The 15,386-nt window shown below is 37.8% G+C and overlaps 1 protein-coding gene across 7 annotated transcripts in view; it reads left to right on the forward strand.

The window, feature by feature from the left end:
* The window catches only part of RHOT1 (ras homolog family member T1), a 58,034-nt gene that overhangs the window by 4,070 nt on the left and 38,578 nt on the right, over positions 1-15,386 (forward strand). For 6 of the 7 annotated variants that reach the window (XR_005212662.1, XM_037808980.1, XM_037808982.1 and 3 more), the window contains exon 2: positions 14,857-14,915. Coding sequence is in view for 6 of the 7 variants with exons in the window: in XM_037808980.1 (XP_037664908.1) it covers positions 14,857-14,915 (59 nt within the window). In the remaining variant the exon portion in view is untranslated. The remainder of the gene's footprint in view (positions 1-14,856; positions 14,916-15,386) is intronic. The other variant, XM_037808985.1, reaches the window with a different exon arrangement.

Here is a 15,386-nt window from a genome sequence, read left to right on the forward strand (position 1 = left end):
ACCCACTTTAAAAATTCTCCAATGACTTCTGCTTTGACTTACAATAAAGTGCAGACTTTTTATTGAAGGCCTACAAGGCCCTTCACAGTCTGACCTTTCCTTTCCTCTTGTACCATGTTCTCTTTCACTGCTGTTTCTAAGAGAAGGCCCTGACCCAGTCAGTGTCTCCATTACTCTAGATTTGTTTACTTGTTTACTTGTTTGTTTGTCTCTTTGGGTAGTAAAGAAACTTCATCAGGGCAGGAAATTTGCCTTGTTTATTGCTGTATCCCCAGTGCCTAGAAGAGGCCTGGCACAAAGTATGTACTCAGTTGAAAAAATGAATGAGTTTCAGCTAGATCAGGTTGTTTAGATGTTCCTTGTTTTTCAGACCACTCCTTCAATCATAAAAATTGATCATTCTCCTTTCTTAAATCCATTCTGATATTGGTTATTGTTAGGATTTGAAGGGACAGCATTTGTCCTGTCTTTTGTTCCGTGTCTTTAACTTCGTCTGGGAGATTCCTTGTTCTGGCAGTAACTTATGATGACTTCTGATGATGATGCCATGCTTTTTCATGACTTGGCTGCCAGGAATTATAGCCCTTGCCAAAGAGGTCAGCTTCTCCTTGAAACACCACAGGCCATCACAGAGGTTTGAAGGGGGTTGGGTATAAAGTATAAAGGTTTTAAACTAAAGCTAGAAACAAGAGTTAAAGAGACTTGAGGTCCAAGCTAGCATTTATTAGAAAAAACCTATCTAAGGTCATTTTGATGCCATATTGCTCTTCATTTTGGTCTTCGTTAGAATGGTAATCCAAGATTAAACTGCTCCAGTTTCAATTATACTGTGTTCTACCTGGATGATGACCTATGGCCAAGGATGTTGAATAGAGAATCTGTTCTACATCATATGACATATGTCTTCATTTCTTGTCTTGAATCCTATGTCTTTTTTGCTCTTCTGGCAAAAGTTGGGCACTAATGTTGATCTGGTTTGAAGGAGAGAGATGAGCTACAGTTGTGTGATAGTATTTGCCATTGTCTGCATATGGTCAATAACATTTTCCTTTGGAACAGTGTTTGGCTATTTCCCCACATGCTAAAGTTTTCCAGTTGAAATTATAACTCCATACTCACCCCACCCCGCAGTGTATTCTAACTATAAGAATTTAGGAAGGGCTAACAAGGCTTCTTAATAACAAATCAGACAAAAAATGAGGACTAGGTCCCTTTGCCACTTGAAGCAAGGGGTGTTTGTTATCAAGAAAAATAGCCAACATGTTTGGTAGGGTGGTAATTGGAACCAGAGATGTTATTTCTGCTTCATGAATATTAGGAATTTTGCTCTCATTTAGAACTAGATGTTCAAAGGATGTGATGAAAAGACAAAGAAATTTGTAGCCTGGATAAATTTAGATAATTTGTTCTATGGTGATGAATTATCTTTCCATGGATGACCTACTTAGAAGCATAGAGTCTCAAACAGAACTGTGGTGTGTAGTATTAAACCAGATCACAAAAGGCCTCTCTCCATGGGGTAACTGTGACCTTGCTTTTTGTTTTTATAGATTGCTTCAGTAGTTCTCAGGCAAAGTAGAGGAAATAGAGACCACCAATTGCCTGGCTAACAATGGATAATTTTTTGTCCTCCATATTAAATATCAATTTTAATTAGTAAAATGATTAGAGAAGACCTTGGGATTTTTTTCCCTAATAAAAATAATTTTTATTTTCTGGAGCAGTTAAAAATATTTAGTGTTTATACTCATATCTGCCATTGTGAGGAAACTATTTTTGATAGGCTTATTTAAATAGTTTTAAGAATTTAATATCTTAAAATGTTTTCCTTATCCTTAAGGCACTTTTATTTATTTCTCAATTAAAATTAGCTTAAAATTGGCCTAATTTAATTTTAAACCTGCTGCTTCATTATTTCTTTGATAGTTTCGCTGAAGGTTAGATAGGTAGGTCTTAAGGGAAGCAAAAAACCCTAGTTTTGATACACTGAAGCATTTCTTAACTAAATCACATCTGTTTAATCTCTTATTTAAAGTAGCTATCATCTCACTGCCCTTTCAAAAGGAAACCCAAATGATACTGATGAAAATGCTCATTTTCTCCCAAGTTCACTATAATTTAACTCTCTTGCTCCAATTTTGAACTTTATTTGAAAAGTAAACCACTCTTGAATTTTTGTTTGGAAGAGATTCATGTTCTTTGATTTTTAAAAGGCCTTGTATTATACAATTACTTCAAAACTAGATGGAATTGTTATATTGCAGTGAGAGCTAAACTGTCTCAAAGACTTTTCCAAGTGAGGCAGGATATGAATAAATAAATAAAAGTATCACACTCTAAAAGGTAGATCTGATGTAAATAATTTAAACAGAACTATTCCCATTCTTTCATACCACTGTCTTATGTATTATGTTCAACCATAAATAAACACTTGAACACAGGTCTTGATATGCATATGCAAGTATCTTGCTGAGTCAACATTATTTTAAGAAGTGTATAACAAGAGTGAGGCCATTCAGACTGCAGGAAAAAGATAATTTTTAGATATTTTTGAAGTACAAATAATTAGAAAAGAAAATACTTAAGGGAAAGGAAAACTAACATTTTCTAAGTATCTGCAATGTGCTGGATCCTTTAATACTCCCAGCAACGTTTTGGGGTAGGTAATATCATAAACCCTGATTCACAGAAGAGGATACTCAAGTTTAAAGAGATTTAGTAACTTGCCCAAGGTCACTTTAGCTAGTAAGTGGGGGACTAAGGATTTGACCCAAAGTCTGCCTGATTCTTAAATCCGTACTTTTTCCATGATGTCAGTTGTAAACGGTTATCTTAAAAAAATCATCCAGTGCTGATGGTCATTTCAATTAATTTTGCTATTTTACATAGTCGCTGAAATGTACAAAGAATTGTCTTAAGGACACATCCATGAAAAATTAAACTGTTTTGTGTCAGTTGTATATAAAATCAGATATGTTAAGGTGTTTTTATTTTATTGTATTCATTTTATTGAGATATATTCACATACCACACAGTCATACAAAACAAATCGTGCATTCGATGCTCACAGTACCATTACATACTTGTACATTCATCACCAAAATCAATCCCTGACACCTTCATTACCACACACACAAGAGTAACAAAAATAATAAAGTGAAAAAGAGCAATTAAAGTAAAAAAGAACACTGGGTGCCTTTTTCTGTTTGTTCGTTCGTTTGTTTGTTTCCCCCATTTTTCTACTCATCCATCCATAAACTAGACAAAGGGGAGTGTGGTCCTTATGGCTTTCCCAATCCCATTGTCACCCCTCATAAGCTACATTTTTATACAATTGTCTTCAAGATTCATGGGTTCTGGGCTGTAGTTTGATAGTTTCAGGTATCTACCACCAGCTACCCCAATTCATTAGAACCTAAAAAGGGTTGTCTATATTGTGCATAAGAGTGCCCACCAGAGTGACCTCTCGGCTCCTTTTGTAATCTCTCTGCCACTGAAGCTTATTTCATTTCCTTTCATTTCCCCCCTTTGGTGAAGAAGATGTTCTCCATCCCACGATGCTGGGTCTACATTCCTCCCCGGGAGTCACATTCCACATTGCCAGGGAGATTCACTCCCTTGGGTGTCTGATCCCATGTAGTGGGGAGGGCAGTGATTTCACCTTTCAAGTTGGCTTAGCTAGAGAGGGCCACATCTGAACAACAAAGAGGCATTTGGAAGGAGGCTCTTAGGCACAATTATAGGGAGGCTTAGCCTCTCCTTTGCAGCAACAGTCTTGCCAAGGGCAAGTCCTGTGGTGGAGGGTTCAACCCATCAAACCGCCAGTCCCTTATGTCTGTGAGCACATTAGCAACCCTCGCGGTGGGGCTGGCCAATACCCCTGCATTCTCCACCAGCTCCTTAAGGGGACTCTGCATATTTTTTTCCTTGTTTTTTTTTTTTTTTTTTTTAACTTTTTTTTTAAATCAACTGTATAAAAAATAAAAATATATATTAAAAAATATAAAAAAACATACAATAAAAGAACATTTCAAACAGATAAGGTGTTTTTAAAATGATAATTTCAAAAGCTTTAGAACATGTGCAGAGTACTGAATTGCTACTGGACAGAGTAGTCAAGGAGAAGTCAGGATTGATAGTCTAATTAGACCAAAGGTAGCTTTGAATAGAGGATTTTCACTTGAGAGAGGTGAGTGTAGCACTAGGATTTGGAGTAACTAACCTAAGTTCCAGTGCATTTGCAGAATACCTTGCTATGGAGAATCACATAGGCAGGGAATGAGAATTAATGGGGTTCTTAGTAGTTAAGGTGGATAACAGTTTCCAAGTGGGCATGTTAGTTCAGTTGAGGGTCAGATCAGCAAAGACAAGAAGGGGTTAGAGGTCTGTCAGTACCAGCAAATTAATTGTGACCAGTTTGAGTTGTCAGGGGTTAGCAAGTTGAGTGCTTGCCTCTAGAGGAAGGCAAGCTTTAATGGAAGCCAATGATTTTTTATGATAGCTTAGGCTTTGCAGGAGTCTTTACAATACCTCCTCACCTGCCAAGTTGTTTCTTTTCCTGTCTTTTCCTGTCTCTGAGGCCTGTGCTGTTGAAACAGACCTGGTGGGAGATTTGTACTTTGTCAGGAGTCTGCCTGATAAGTTGAGCTGTGAAGAAACCTGACTTAACTCAGAATGTTTTCTTTCTGTTCTGAAAATATCTGTGGGGATATAGGGAGTGCATGGAAAAAGCAGAAAGGGTCTCTGACCAGGAAAAGAGTTGTTCTAACGAGTTCTAGGAAGAGAGATGAGCTAAAGTGGTCTACAAATTCAATGCAATCCCTATCAAAATTTCAGCAGCCTTTTTTGCAGAAATGGAAAAGTTGATCCACAAATTTGTATGGGGGCTCAGGTCGTCTTTTAGAGAGCAGAGTGAGAATTGTGCAGTCGCAGAAGCGGTTCGGCTGGACCCTGGAGAAATTGCTCCATGACAAGAAGGCAAAGGCACTTTAATTTCACCCTCCCTGTGGACCAGATTGGAAAATAATTGAGCCAGACCAAATCATCTGGATACACAACTTCGGGAACTGATATCCAGTTCTCCCAGCAACATTTGTTGAAGAGACTGTTCTCTCCCAGTTGAGGGACTTGGCAGCCTTGTCAAAGATCAGTTGGAAGTGACATCATCAACATGGCAAAGTAAATAGTGCCAGAAAACTTCCCTCCAGAGATTCAACAACAAAAAGGACAATTCTGAATTGTTTGAAACACTGGAGGAAGATATAGACTGCAGAAGGACCCTGCAAATGCCGAACTGAAGAAAGAGAAGAAATAATAGGTGGGCCCCACATCGAGCTGGATTTTGGCCGGCCAAGTGAGGGCATAGCAGTTCTGCAGTTTCAGCTTACCTGTGTAGATGCAGCCTGTGCTCGGAGGCAAAGCAGCTTCTGAGAATGATTAAGTTACCGAACAGCGCCATCTACTGGACAGCCTGAAAGATGCAAGGGAATTGAAACACTTTTTAAAATTTAAATTTAAATTGTTTTAAATTCAGCTGCATTTATTTCTACTTAGCTAGGCCAAAGATGCCAGAATTTTAAATTTAAGTTTAAATTATCAGTAGGCAATGAGATTTATTTTTTTTTAACTTTATCAAAAAATTTAAAAAAACATTTTAAACAAAACAAAACAAAGGAATAAGAAAAACAAATAGAAACACTTTCTAAAAAGATGTTTCAGACCCTTTCTTAGGACCACAGGAGCTGGTCTACATACCCTGTATGGAAACCTGGCCCTGTTTTGGTTGAGGAATATGGAAGACCCAACTGTTAAGGCAGGGCTCTAAAACAAAACCAGATCTTGCTGACAGGAGGAAAATAGGGCACCACTGGAAGCCAGCCCAGTTAACTTGCTGGAGCACCCAGTGCCTACCTCCCATCCCTGTGGCAGACCACAGAGGGCACCTGATTTTGGGGGGAAGACTGGGGGGGCAGAGCCAATCTGAAAACTGGCCAGCAAGACAAACAAAGAAAAGATGGAGCTCAAAGAGAACCAACAAGAAAACCCGATGCCAAAGAGAGAAAACAACCTCCAGAATAAACTAATCAAGAAAATGAGAACCTAGACAGCAAAAAATCATGAGCCTCACTAGGAAATAAGAAGATATGGCCCAAAGGGAAAACTAACACCTCAACTGAGATTCAGGAGTTGAAATAACTAATTAAAGATGTTCAAACACATCTTGTAAATCAATCAACGAGTTGAAAGAAAATGTGACAAAAAAAAGACACTGGGTGACCGAAAGGAAGAATTCATAAGCTTGAAAAAACAAATGGCAGAACTTAAGGTAATGAAAGGTACAATAGAAAAGATGAAAAACACAATGGAAACATACAAACAGCAGACCTGGAGAGGCAGAAGAAAGGATCAGTGAACTAAAAGGACAGAACATCTAAGATCCTACATACAACTGAACAGATAGGGAAAAGAATGGGAAAATATGAGCAGGGTCTCAGGGAACTGAGTGACAACATGGAGTGCACAAATTTACATGTTATAGGTATCCCAGAAGGAGAAGAGAAGGGAAAAGGGGCGGAAAGAATAATAGAGGAAATAAGCAATGAAAAATTCCCAACTCTTATGAAAGACGTAAAATTATAGGCCCAAAAGTACAGCGTACCCCAAACAGAATTGATCGAAATAGACCTACTCCAAGACACTTGCTAATCAGATTTTCAAAGGTCAAAGACAAAGAGAATTCTGAAAGCAGCAAGAGAAAAGCAATCCATCACATACAAGGGAAGCTTGATAAGACTAAGTGCAGTTCTCAGCAGAAACCATGGAGGCAACAAGGCAGTGGTATGATAAAGTCAAGATACTGAAAGAGAAAAACTGCCAACCAAGAATCCTATATCTGGCAAAACCGTCCTTCAAAAATGAGGGACAGTTTAAAATATTTACAGATAAACAGACACTGAGAGAGTTTGTGAACAAGAGACCTCCTCTACAAGAAAATCTAAAGGGAGTGCTACAGACAGATAGGAAAAGACAGTAGAGAACGGTTTGGAGGAGAGTGTAAAGATGAAGATATCAGGAGATAAAGGATAGAGATCGGGCATTTGATGCTGAAAGAATACAGAATGTTCAACAGGATTGATTTTATAGATCCAGAAATGGATAGCACAGTACTGTGTGATGGTAGCACAATATTGTAAGTACTTTGAACAAAGATGAGTGTTAGTATGGTTGAAAGAGGAAGGCTAGGGGCATGTTTAACACCAGAAGGAAAGAGAAGATAAAGACTGGGATTGTATAACTTAATGAAACCTAGGGTGATCAGTGATCGTGATTAAGTGTGCAAATATAAGAATGTTTTTATATGAGGGAGAACAAATGAATGTCAACTTTGCAAGGTGTTGAAAATGGAATGGTATTGGGGAAAAATACAAACAATGCGAACTAGAGTCTATAGTTAACAGTAACATTGTAATATGCTTCCATTAATTGTAACAAAGGCAATATACCAAAGCTAAATGTCTGTAAGCGGGGAATAGAAGGGAGAGGTATAGGATTCTTGGCATTGGTGTTGTTGTCTGACCTTTTTATTGTTTTTTATTTTTCTTTTCTTTTTTCTTTTTCTTCATTTTTTTTTTCTTTTTTTCATTGTTCTCCTCTTCCTCTCTCTTTGCGGAAGAAATGGAAATGTCCTTATATAGATTGTACTGGTGAATGATAACTATGTGATTATACTGGGAACCATTGATTGTTTACTTAGGAGGGAATATATGGTGTGTGAATAAAACTGTTTAAAAAATAAAAGAAAAAAAAATTTTTAATCAATTGGCAAAAAAAAAAAAAAAAAAAAATTTCATATGGAATTGCAAGGGGCCCTGAATTGCCAAAACAACATCGAAAAAGAACAAAGTTGGAGGACTCACAATTCCTCTTTCAAAACTTACTAGAGCCCTGCAGGAGGATGCCGGCAGGCGCCTCATTTGGAGCTGGACCTCAATCATGGGAGGAGTGTGAGATGGCTGATTCTGGGGGAATCGGGGAAAGAAACTATGACAACATGTTGAAAATGCTGTTAGATCTGAATAAGGACTTGGGAAAGCTGTTAGAAGAGATGGAGAAAATCTCAGCTCCTGGCATTCAAGGAAAGCTCTGCCATAACATTAGCTGGATACAGGCTTAAAGAACAGATGCCCCAGAGTCTAAATTCCAGTGATAACAAGTGAAAATATCAAAATGCCCAAGTTTCAGCAAAAGATTACAAAACATACAAAAAAAGAGGAGGTGATGACCCAGGCACAGGAGAAGGATAAAGTATTAGAAACCATCAATGGAGGATCAGACCTGGAACACACCAAAGACTTTTAAAAAATGGTCCTAAATATGTTCAAAGAGCTAAAGGAAAATATGGACAAGGAACTAAAGGAATCAGGAAAACTACAGATGAACACAAAGAGAATATCAATAGAGATGAAAATTGTGGAAAGGAACCAAACAGAGCTAAAGAGCAATTAACAGAAAATTTAAAATTCCCTAGAGGGGTTCAATAGCAAATTGGAGCTGTCAGAAGCAAGAATCAATGCACTTGAAGATAAGGCAATTAAAATCATTCAGTCTGAGGAGCAGAAAGAGGAAAGAATGAAGAAAAGTGAACAGAGCCTGGGGAACATGTGGGACACCATCAGGCATGCCCATATACACATTGTGGGAGTCCCAGAAGGAGAAGAAAGAGAGAAGGGGGCAGAGAGAATATTCAAAGAAATAATGGCTGAAAACTTCCAAGATTTAATGAAAGACCCGAATATACACATCCAGGATGCTCAACAAATTCCAAACAGGATAAACTGAAATAGACCCACACTGTACCATGTTATAATCAAACTGTCAAATGCCAAAAATAGAGAATTCTGAAAGCTGTGAGAGAGAAACAGCATGTTCTGTATAAGAGTCTCAATAAGTTTAAGTGCTGACTTCTCATCAGAAACTTGGATGGAGCAAGAAGGCAGTAGGAAGATTGAAGTATAAAATTGCTACCCAAGAATTCTGTATCTGGCAAAACTGTCTTTCAAAATTGAGAGAGGGATTAGGACATCCCCAGATAAACAAAAGCTGATGGACTTCGTCACCACTAGACCAGCCCTACAAGATATGCTAGAAGAGAGTTCTGCAGGTGGAAAGGAAAGGATACCAGACAATAGATTCTTGCTGCATGAAGAAATGTGCTGCAACATGGAAGAACCTTGAAGACAATTATGCTCAGTGAAATAATCAAATTTTATTCTAGATGGCTAGAAATAGCAAATTCGCAGAGATAGAAAGCAGATTAGAGGTTACCAGGGGAATGGAGAGGAGCAGGGAAGGGAGAGTGTTTGTAAAAATTAAAAATAAAATAAAAACTTACCACAAAGCTACAGTAATTAAAACAGTGTGATACTGGCATAAGGATAGATATATAGACCAATGGAATAGAATTGTGAGTCCAGAGATAAATCCACACATCTTTGACCAGTTGATTTTTGACATGGGTGCCAAGTCCATTCAGTGGGGAAAGAATAGTCTCTTTAACAAATGGTGCTGGGACAACTGGAAATCCACATGCATGGATTAATTAATTCCTGCCAGGGACAGATATATTACTGGTGTGTGAACTGGATGTTGTGATAAGTGCCCACCAGAGTCAGACTCTCCAGTGAATGTTTACATGTGCTCAGGACAATAGGGGGAAGGAATGTACCTGCAGTCCCCTCATCAGTTAGGGGTTTGTGTTTTATCCCACCTGGTAGGACTGCCTCCTACCACATAACCTTTTTGAGCTGTGAATTAAAAGTTACGTAAGTTCCTTCTTAAACTGGTGAAGGTCTTGGAATAGTGGGATGCAAGCAAAGTTTTACAAAGGTAATTCTGAAAAGGGGATTCTGAGCAGAATCAAGGTCTAAGGGTATTGAGATAGGCAAATTTCTCAAGGAATACGAGTAGGACTTGTTTCCTTTTGATTGCCAAGGAGCACCTGAGTTGTGGCTGATTCATTTTTTGCATTCTTAATATAGTCGGTCAAAGATAGGAATGTAGAGATGTATGAGATATCCGGGAGAGCTCTTTGGAAATGGAAAAGTGGGAACATCTGTGCTGGTAGCAATTGTGGGATTTCGGAAATGCAAGGGAAAAAGCAGGCATCTCTACTGGGGCAAGAAAGGCCCAGAAGTTCAAAGGTCACAGAAATTGTTCAGGCATTGGATCTTCCAAAAGCCTTGTTGTTCTGTGTACCTAGGAATTACACTACTCCTAAATTTACATAAAGAACAGACCACGGTGGACTTGATAGGACTTCACGACAGAGGCACTCTCCTGTCTGGTTATCTACAAAGCACTCTACTGTGTGCGATTCCTCTTAAATGGGACATTCCACTCTTTGCAGGAACCTTATTAGGGCTCTCTCCCAGATGCAGTCATCTTGCTCTACAGCATCAGTTGCCAGGAGTAGAAAATAGATGGGGGGTCCAAGTTGTAGGTTTCCCGATGGCTGAAATAAAAGAAAAGTGGCTTGGCCTATATTAAAGATAACTGTTTTGCCTCATTTTGCATAATAACGTGGAATTAGGGTAGACTAACATAGATGTTAAGATGAAGACTGCTTTGAAATAGCTGAAGGTTTGGGGTTGCTGAACATTAAATATTAAGGCCATGATGAAAAGAATTATTTAAGGAAAAAGGGTTATGAAATGCTGAATATAAGTCAGTAAGGTCTCGAAATTCTTGGGTCCCACATAGACTTGAAGAATCCCACGTTGTTCTTGTAGATCAGTGAATGTTGCTGCCAAATCACTTTCCTATATCCTGTTAAAATGGATACAATTTGGGAATCTATCTTCCATTTCTAAGGTGCTGTAAAATACTTAGTGTAACATTCATTTTTTTTCTTGTGTCACAGGCCTGTTTTCTAGGTTTGCTTCATGATAGTTTAATCATAGGATATTAGCATTTAGATAGCATCTAGTCTAAACCTTTTTTTTTTTTTTTTTTTTTTTTTTTAACTGATGAGAAAATTGAAGCCCAGAGAGAGATAATGACAGTGCTCAGGGACATACCATTAGTGGCCTAGCCGTTTCCCAGATCCAGATTTTCTGTCCCAGTCCAGAGCTCACTTAATGCATTGAAACACATAACTGCAACGATGACTACTACCACTAAGCAGGGGATAGCGAAATACACATTCTTTAGTCTTTATGGAGTTGCTCAGGTAATGAGTAGGAAATGTGAGGTTTTCATAAAGGAGGTCTAAGAGACTCCACAAGGGCAGGGAACATGTTTTTCTGTTCACTGCTGAATCTCCAGCTTCTAGCACATCACACGGCACTTAGTAAGTGTAGCTGTATGGCTCAGTGGTTAAGAGCTCAGATTTGAAATTCAGGAAAATGGTTACTTTTGAGGGAAAGAGAGGGCAATGCAATGGGAAAGGAGCTTCAACTGATTGGTCATGTTTTATTTCTTTAGCAGGATGGTGGGTGTTTGTTCTATTTTTCTTTATGTCTTTTATATAGACCTTTCACCAAAAAAGGGGGGGGGGGCGATATAGACTTTGGAATCAGACACAATTGGGCTGGAATCTTAGTTACAGCACTTATTAGTTGTTTTTCCTTGAGCAAGACATCAAGCTTCAGTTTGTTCATCCATAAGATATAGTACTGAAGTACCTCATAAAATTGTTAAGAGATTTAAAATGACAGATGTGTAATGCTTAGCACAATACCTGGCACACATTAAGTACACATAAGATAGTAGTTGCTGTTGCTATTTTTATTATTACATTCAGGTAAATATTTACCAGATGAACTAACAGTAAGAGTCTGCACAAAAAAGATAGGTCAAAAAAGAAGTATCAGTTAATACTCTATGTTTTTCACATTATTTTTTACTAAAATGAAGTAAAAAAAGTAATTAAAAAATTTTTTTGATTGCCTCAGTAGCTACCTACTATTCACAGTTCTTTAATTGCTATTAATAAAAGCTATGAGTGGGGGAGTTCTAGAAGTGCCAGAAGGGGGAATTAATTTTCCAAGAGGCAGTGCTGAAGCTATAGCAATGCTATTGTGCTTGGGTGAGGTAAAATCAAGCCAAGTAGTTTAGTGTGGTTGATGTGCTAGAGGTCCTTCTCCCATTCATATAATATTAGAAAATTCTGTTGCTTATCCATGTGTTTCCAAATATTTGCTTATTGTATTAGTGTAGACTCACTCATGGTAAGCCTTTTAGCATCTACCATATATCATAACATTTTAATATGTTATGTGGCACAGGAGTGGTTTAAAGGAGGTTAAGTGAAAGCTTCAGTAGACCTGGGATATCTTTAGGGATGAGGTAGAATTTGAGCTGTCCTTGAGAGATGGTTAAGATTTGGAAAAGTAGAGGGAAGGATATTTTGGATGATGAAAAACAGTGTGAGAGGGCAAGGCTCAAACCCTAACCCTAACCCTAACCCTAACCCTAACCCTAACCCTAACCCTAACCCTAACCCTATCATCATGGTTTGTTTGTGTCTATACGAGCAGAATGGCCTTATTTTGTGCAAATTGTAGTATTAGGGTTCTCCAAAGAAACAGAACTGACAGGATATATGTGTGTGTGAGAGAGAGAGAGTGCACATGTATGTGTGTGTGTGTATATATATATATATATATGTAAATATTAAGAGATTTACTACTTGAATGGCTCATGCACCCATGGGAATCAGCAATTCCAATTCAGTAGGGAAGGCTGCAAGTTGGGACTCAGTGGTGATGTTGAATTCCCCAGAAGAAGCTGGCTAGCTGAAGTAGAGAGAGAAATTCTTCTTTCTGACTGCTGAAATCATCAGTTCTCCCATTACAGCCTTCAACTGATTGAATAAGATTGAATAAGATTGCAAAGGCAATCTCCTTTGTTGATTGTGGATGTAATCAGCCATAGATGGAATCAACTGACTGATTTAAATCCACGCAATATCTTCACAGTAACATCAGGCCAACGCTTTCTTGAACAAACAACTGGAAGCCAAAACCAAGATGACATATGAAATTAACCATCACATTGTGTATGTAGAGAATAATGGGAAATGAAATTAGATTGGCTACTTGGGACTAAATTGTATGTGACCTTCAGAGTCCAGTGGAATAGTCTGTTTGATGTAGTAAGTAACTGGGAGTCAAGGAAGGCTTTTGATCCAATGAATTGGAAAATGAAAAGAGTGTGTGAGAAAGATGGATTGGTGGTTATATTTTTGATAGATTAAAGAGGGGAAAGACTGGAGAAGGGGGTAGAAAATTGAGAACTGAAGGTGTTGCAATAAAAGTACCATAATTAGGGGAAAGGGAGAACAGAGAGGAAGAAATGAATATTTAAAATTTCAAAGAAAAATTTGACAGAGCTTTGAATACTAAGTACAGAGGAGAGGTGAATCAAATATGAGTAGAGTTTTTGAGTCAAACAATTTTGCTTTTTGTCCTGATGTGTAGGAAGAGTATTTACTTTATTGGCAATAACTTCATAATTCCATTAATGCAATCTCCATAATAACTGTGATATCCCCAGCACCTGAAAGAGTACCTGACATATAGAAGTGCTCAAGAAATATTTATTGAAGGGATGAAAGAATACTTTTAACATGTTCAATGATTTCTGGTATTTCCTTCTAGGTTTTTTAATACACTAGAAACTAAAAAGAAATACCTATATAATGAGGCAGTAGTCATGATCATTTGTTAAAAATCCTAATTTCTCAGTTACACCTCCTTCCTCTCATTTACTCATTCTCTCAATCTTCAGGGATATCTGGGCAATGACCATTTTAACGTCTTCCTGCTGGAAAGGAGCATTGACCTTATGGGGTAGAGGAATGAAACTGGTTGATGTTCTTGGAGTGACTGGTACCTCTGGGTTTCAGGGCTTGTCTGGCATAGGAACAATCTGGAGGCCCTAAGTTTCAGAAAAAGTAAACTTACTAGGTGAAACATTTGTAGCATCTTAGATAGAGCCCAAGGTATTCTTTAGGGTTTTCAGGAATACTGTTGATTGGGGCTTGGCATACTGACAATTTGCAGTATCTGGCTGAAGCATAAGAGTGACCTTCAGAATGACCTCTTGACTCTATTTGAAATCTCTTAGCCACTGAAACTTTATTTTGTTCCATTTATTTCCCCCTTTTTGGTCAAGAAGGCATTCTCAATCCCATGATGCCAGGGCCAAGCTCATTTCTGGCAGTCATGTCCCACGTAAGGGGGTTGGTGGAATAGTGAGTTTATTTGCAGAGTTGGCTTAGAGAGAGAGAGGCCACATCTGAGCAACAAAAGCAGTTCTCTGGAGGTGACTCTTAGGCATAGTTAAAAGTAGGCTTAGCTTTGCCATTGAAAGATAAGTTTCATAAGTACATTTATATTGTTCATATATAATTAATCATACATCATAGAATGGATTCTTGTACAACTGTCAAAAAATAATGCAGAAGGTTTTTATATATTGATGTGGAATACTGCCCCAAACATAATTAAGTGATAAAGGAAGGTTGCAAAATAGTATGAATACTTCGATTCCACAGTGGTAAATTATTATGATATGTTAATATAAATGTAGGAAAAATCTGGGGGTGAGTGTATGTGTGTATACATATATCAACTGTTAATGGGGGATATTATGGGAAATTTTTTTAAAAATAATAGGAATGTATTACTTTTCCAAACAGAAAAAAAGATTTTAAAATATTGTACTAAAACTTCATAATTTGGGTACCTCTAATTATAGCTAACAAATACAGTAACAGGATTTCCTGTGTGGTTGCTGAGTTGAGCTTATGTCAAACCAAACACTTTAAAAAGTAATAATTTTTTCTTTTCACAGCTAGAGTTGGGAAGACCTCACTGATTATGTCTCTGGTCAGTGAAGAATTCCCAGAAGAGGTAAACATTTTTATTTCTGTCCCGTATTTAAAATTTTATCAAAATTGAGTTAGAATGAAATCAGTTACGCCCTTTTTTGCATGCATTTCCTTTCTAACAGTTATGACTTTTTAAAAGGCTCATATTAGTTTATAAAGGACATCCCTCAGATATAGTGGAGGAGAAAGAACTAAACTAGGTCTGAGTTCAACTAAGTTCTTTGCCTTTCCTGCCTTTGACCTTATCTAGAATATTTGTCATGTCTTGTCCTGATTATCCCAACTGTAAAATGGGAGCTGAAAGGGATCTTAGAGATTATGTAAGTCATGTAACCCTTTCTTAAAAATAAAATGTAATTTATAAATCCAACATATAAAACAGATGAGTGTTCCTTTACTTGAAGTTAACGTGAAAGATCTGGATCCCCCTTGGTTTCCTGCTTGATGCTACCTGGTCTTTGAGGCATTTCATCAGAAACACTAGGATTTTGAC

This window comes from Choloepus didactylus, chromosome 18, assembly GCF_015220235.1.
Source record: "Choloepus didactylus isolate mChoDid1 chromosome 18, mChoDid1.pri, whole genome shotgun sequence".
In the NCBI taxonomy this organism is placed as follows: domain Eukaryota; kingdom Metazoa; phylum Chordata; class Mammalia; order Pilosa; family Megalonychidae; genus Choloepus; species Choloepus didactylus.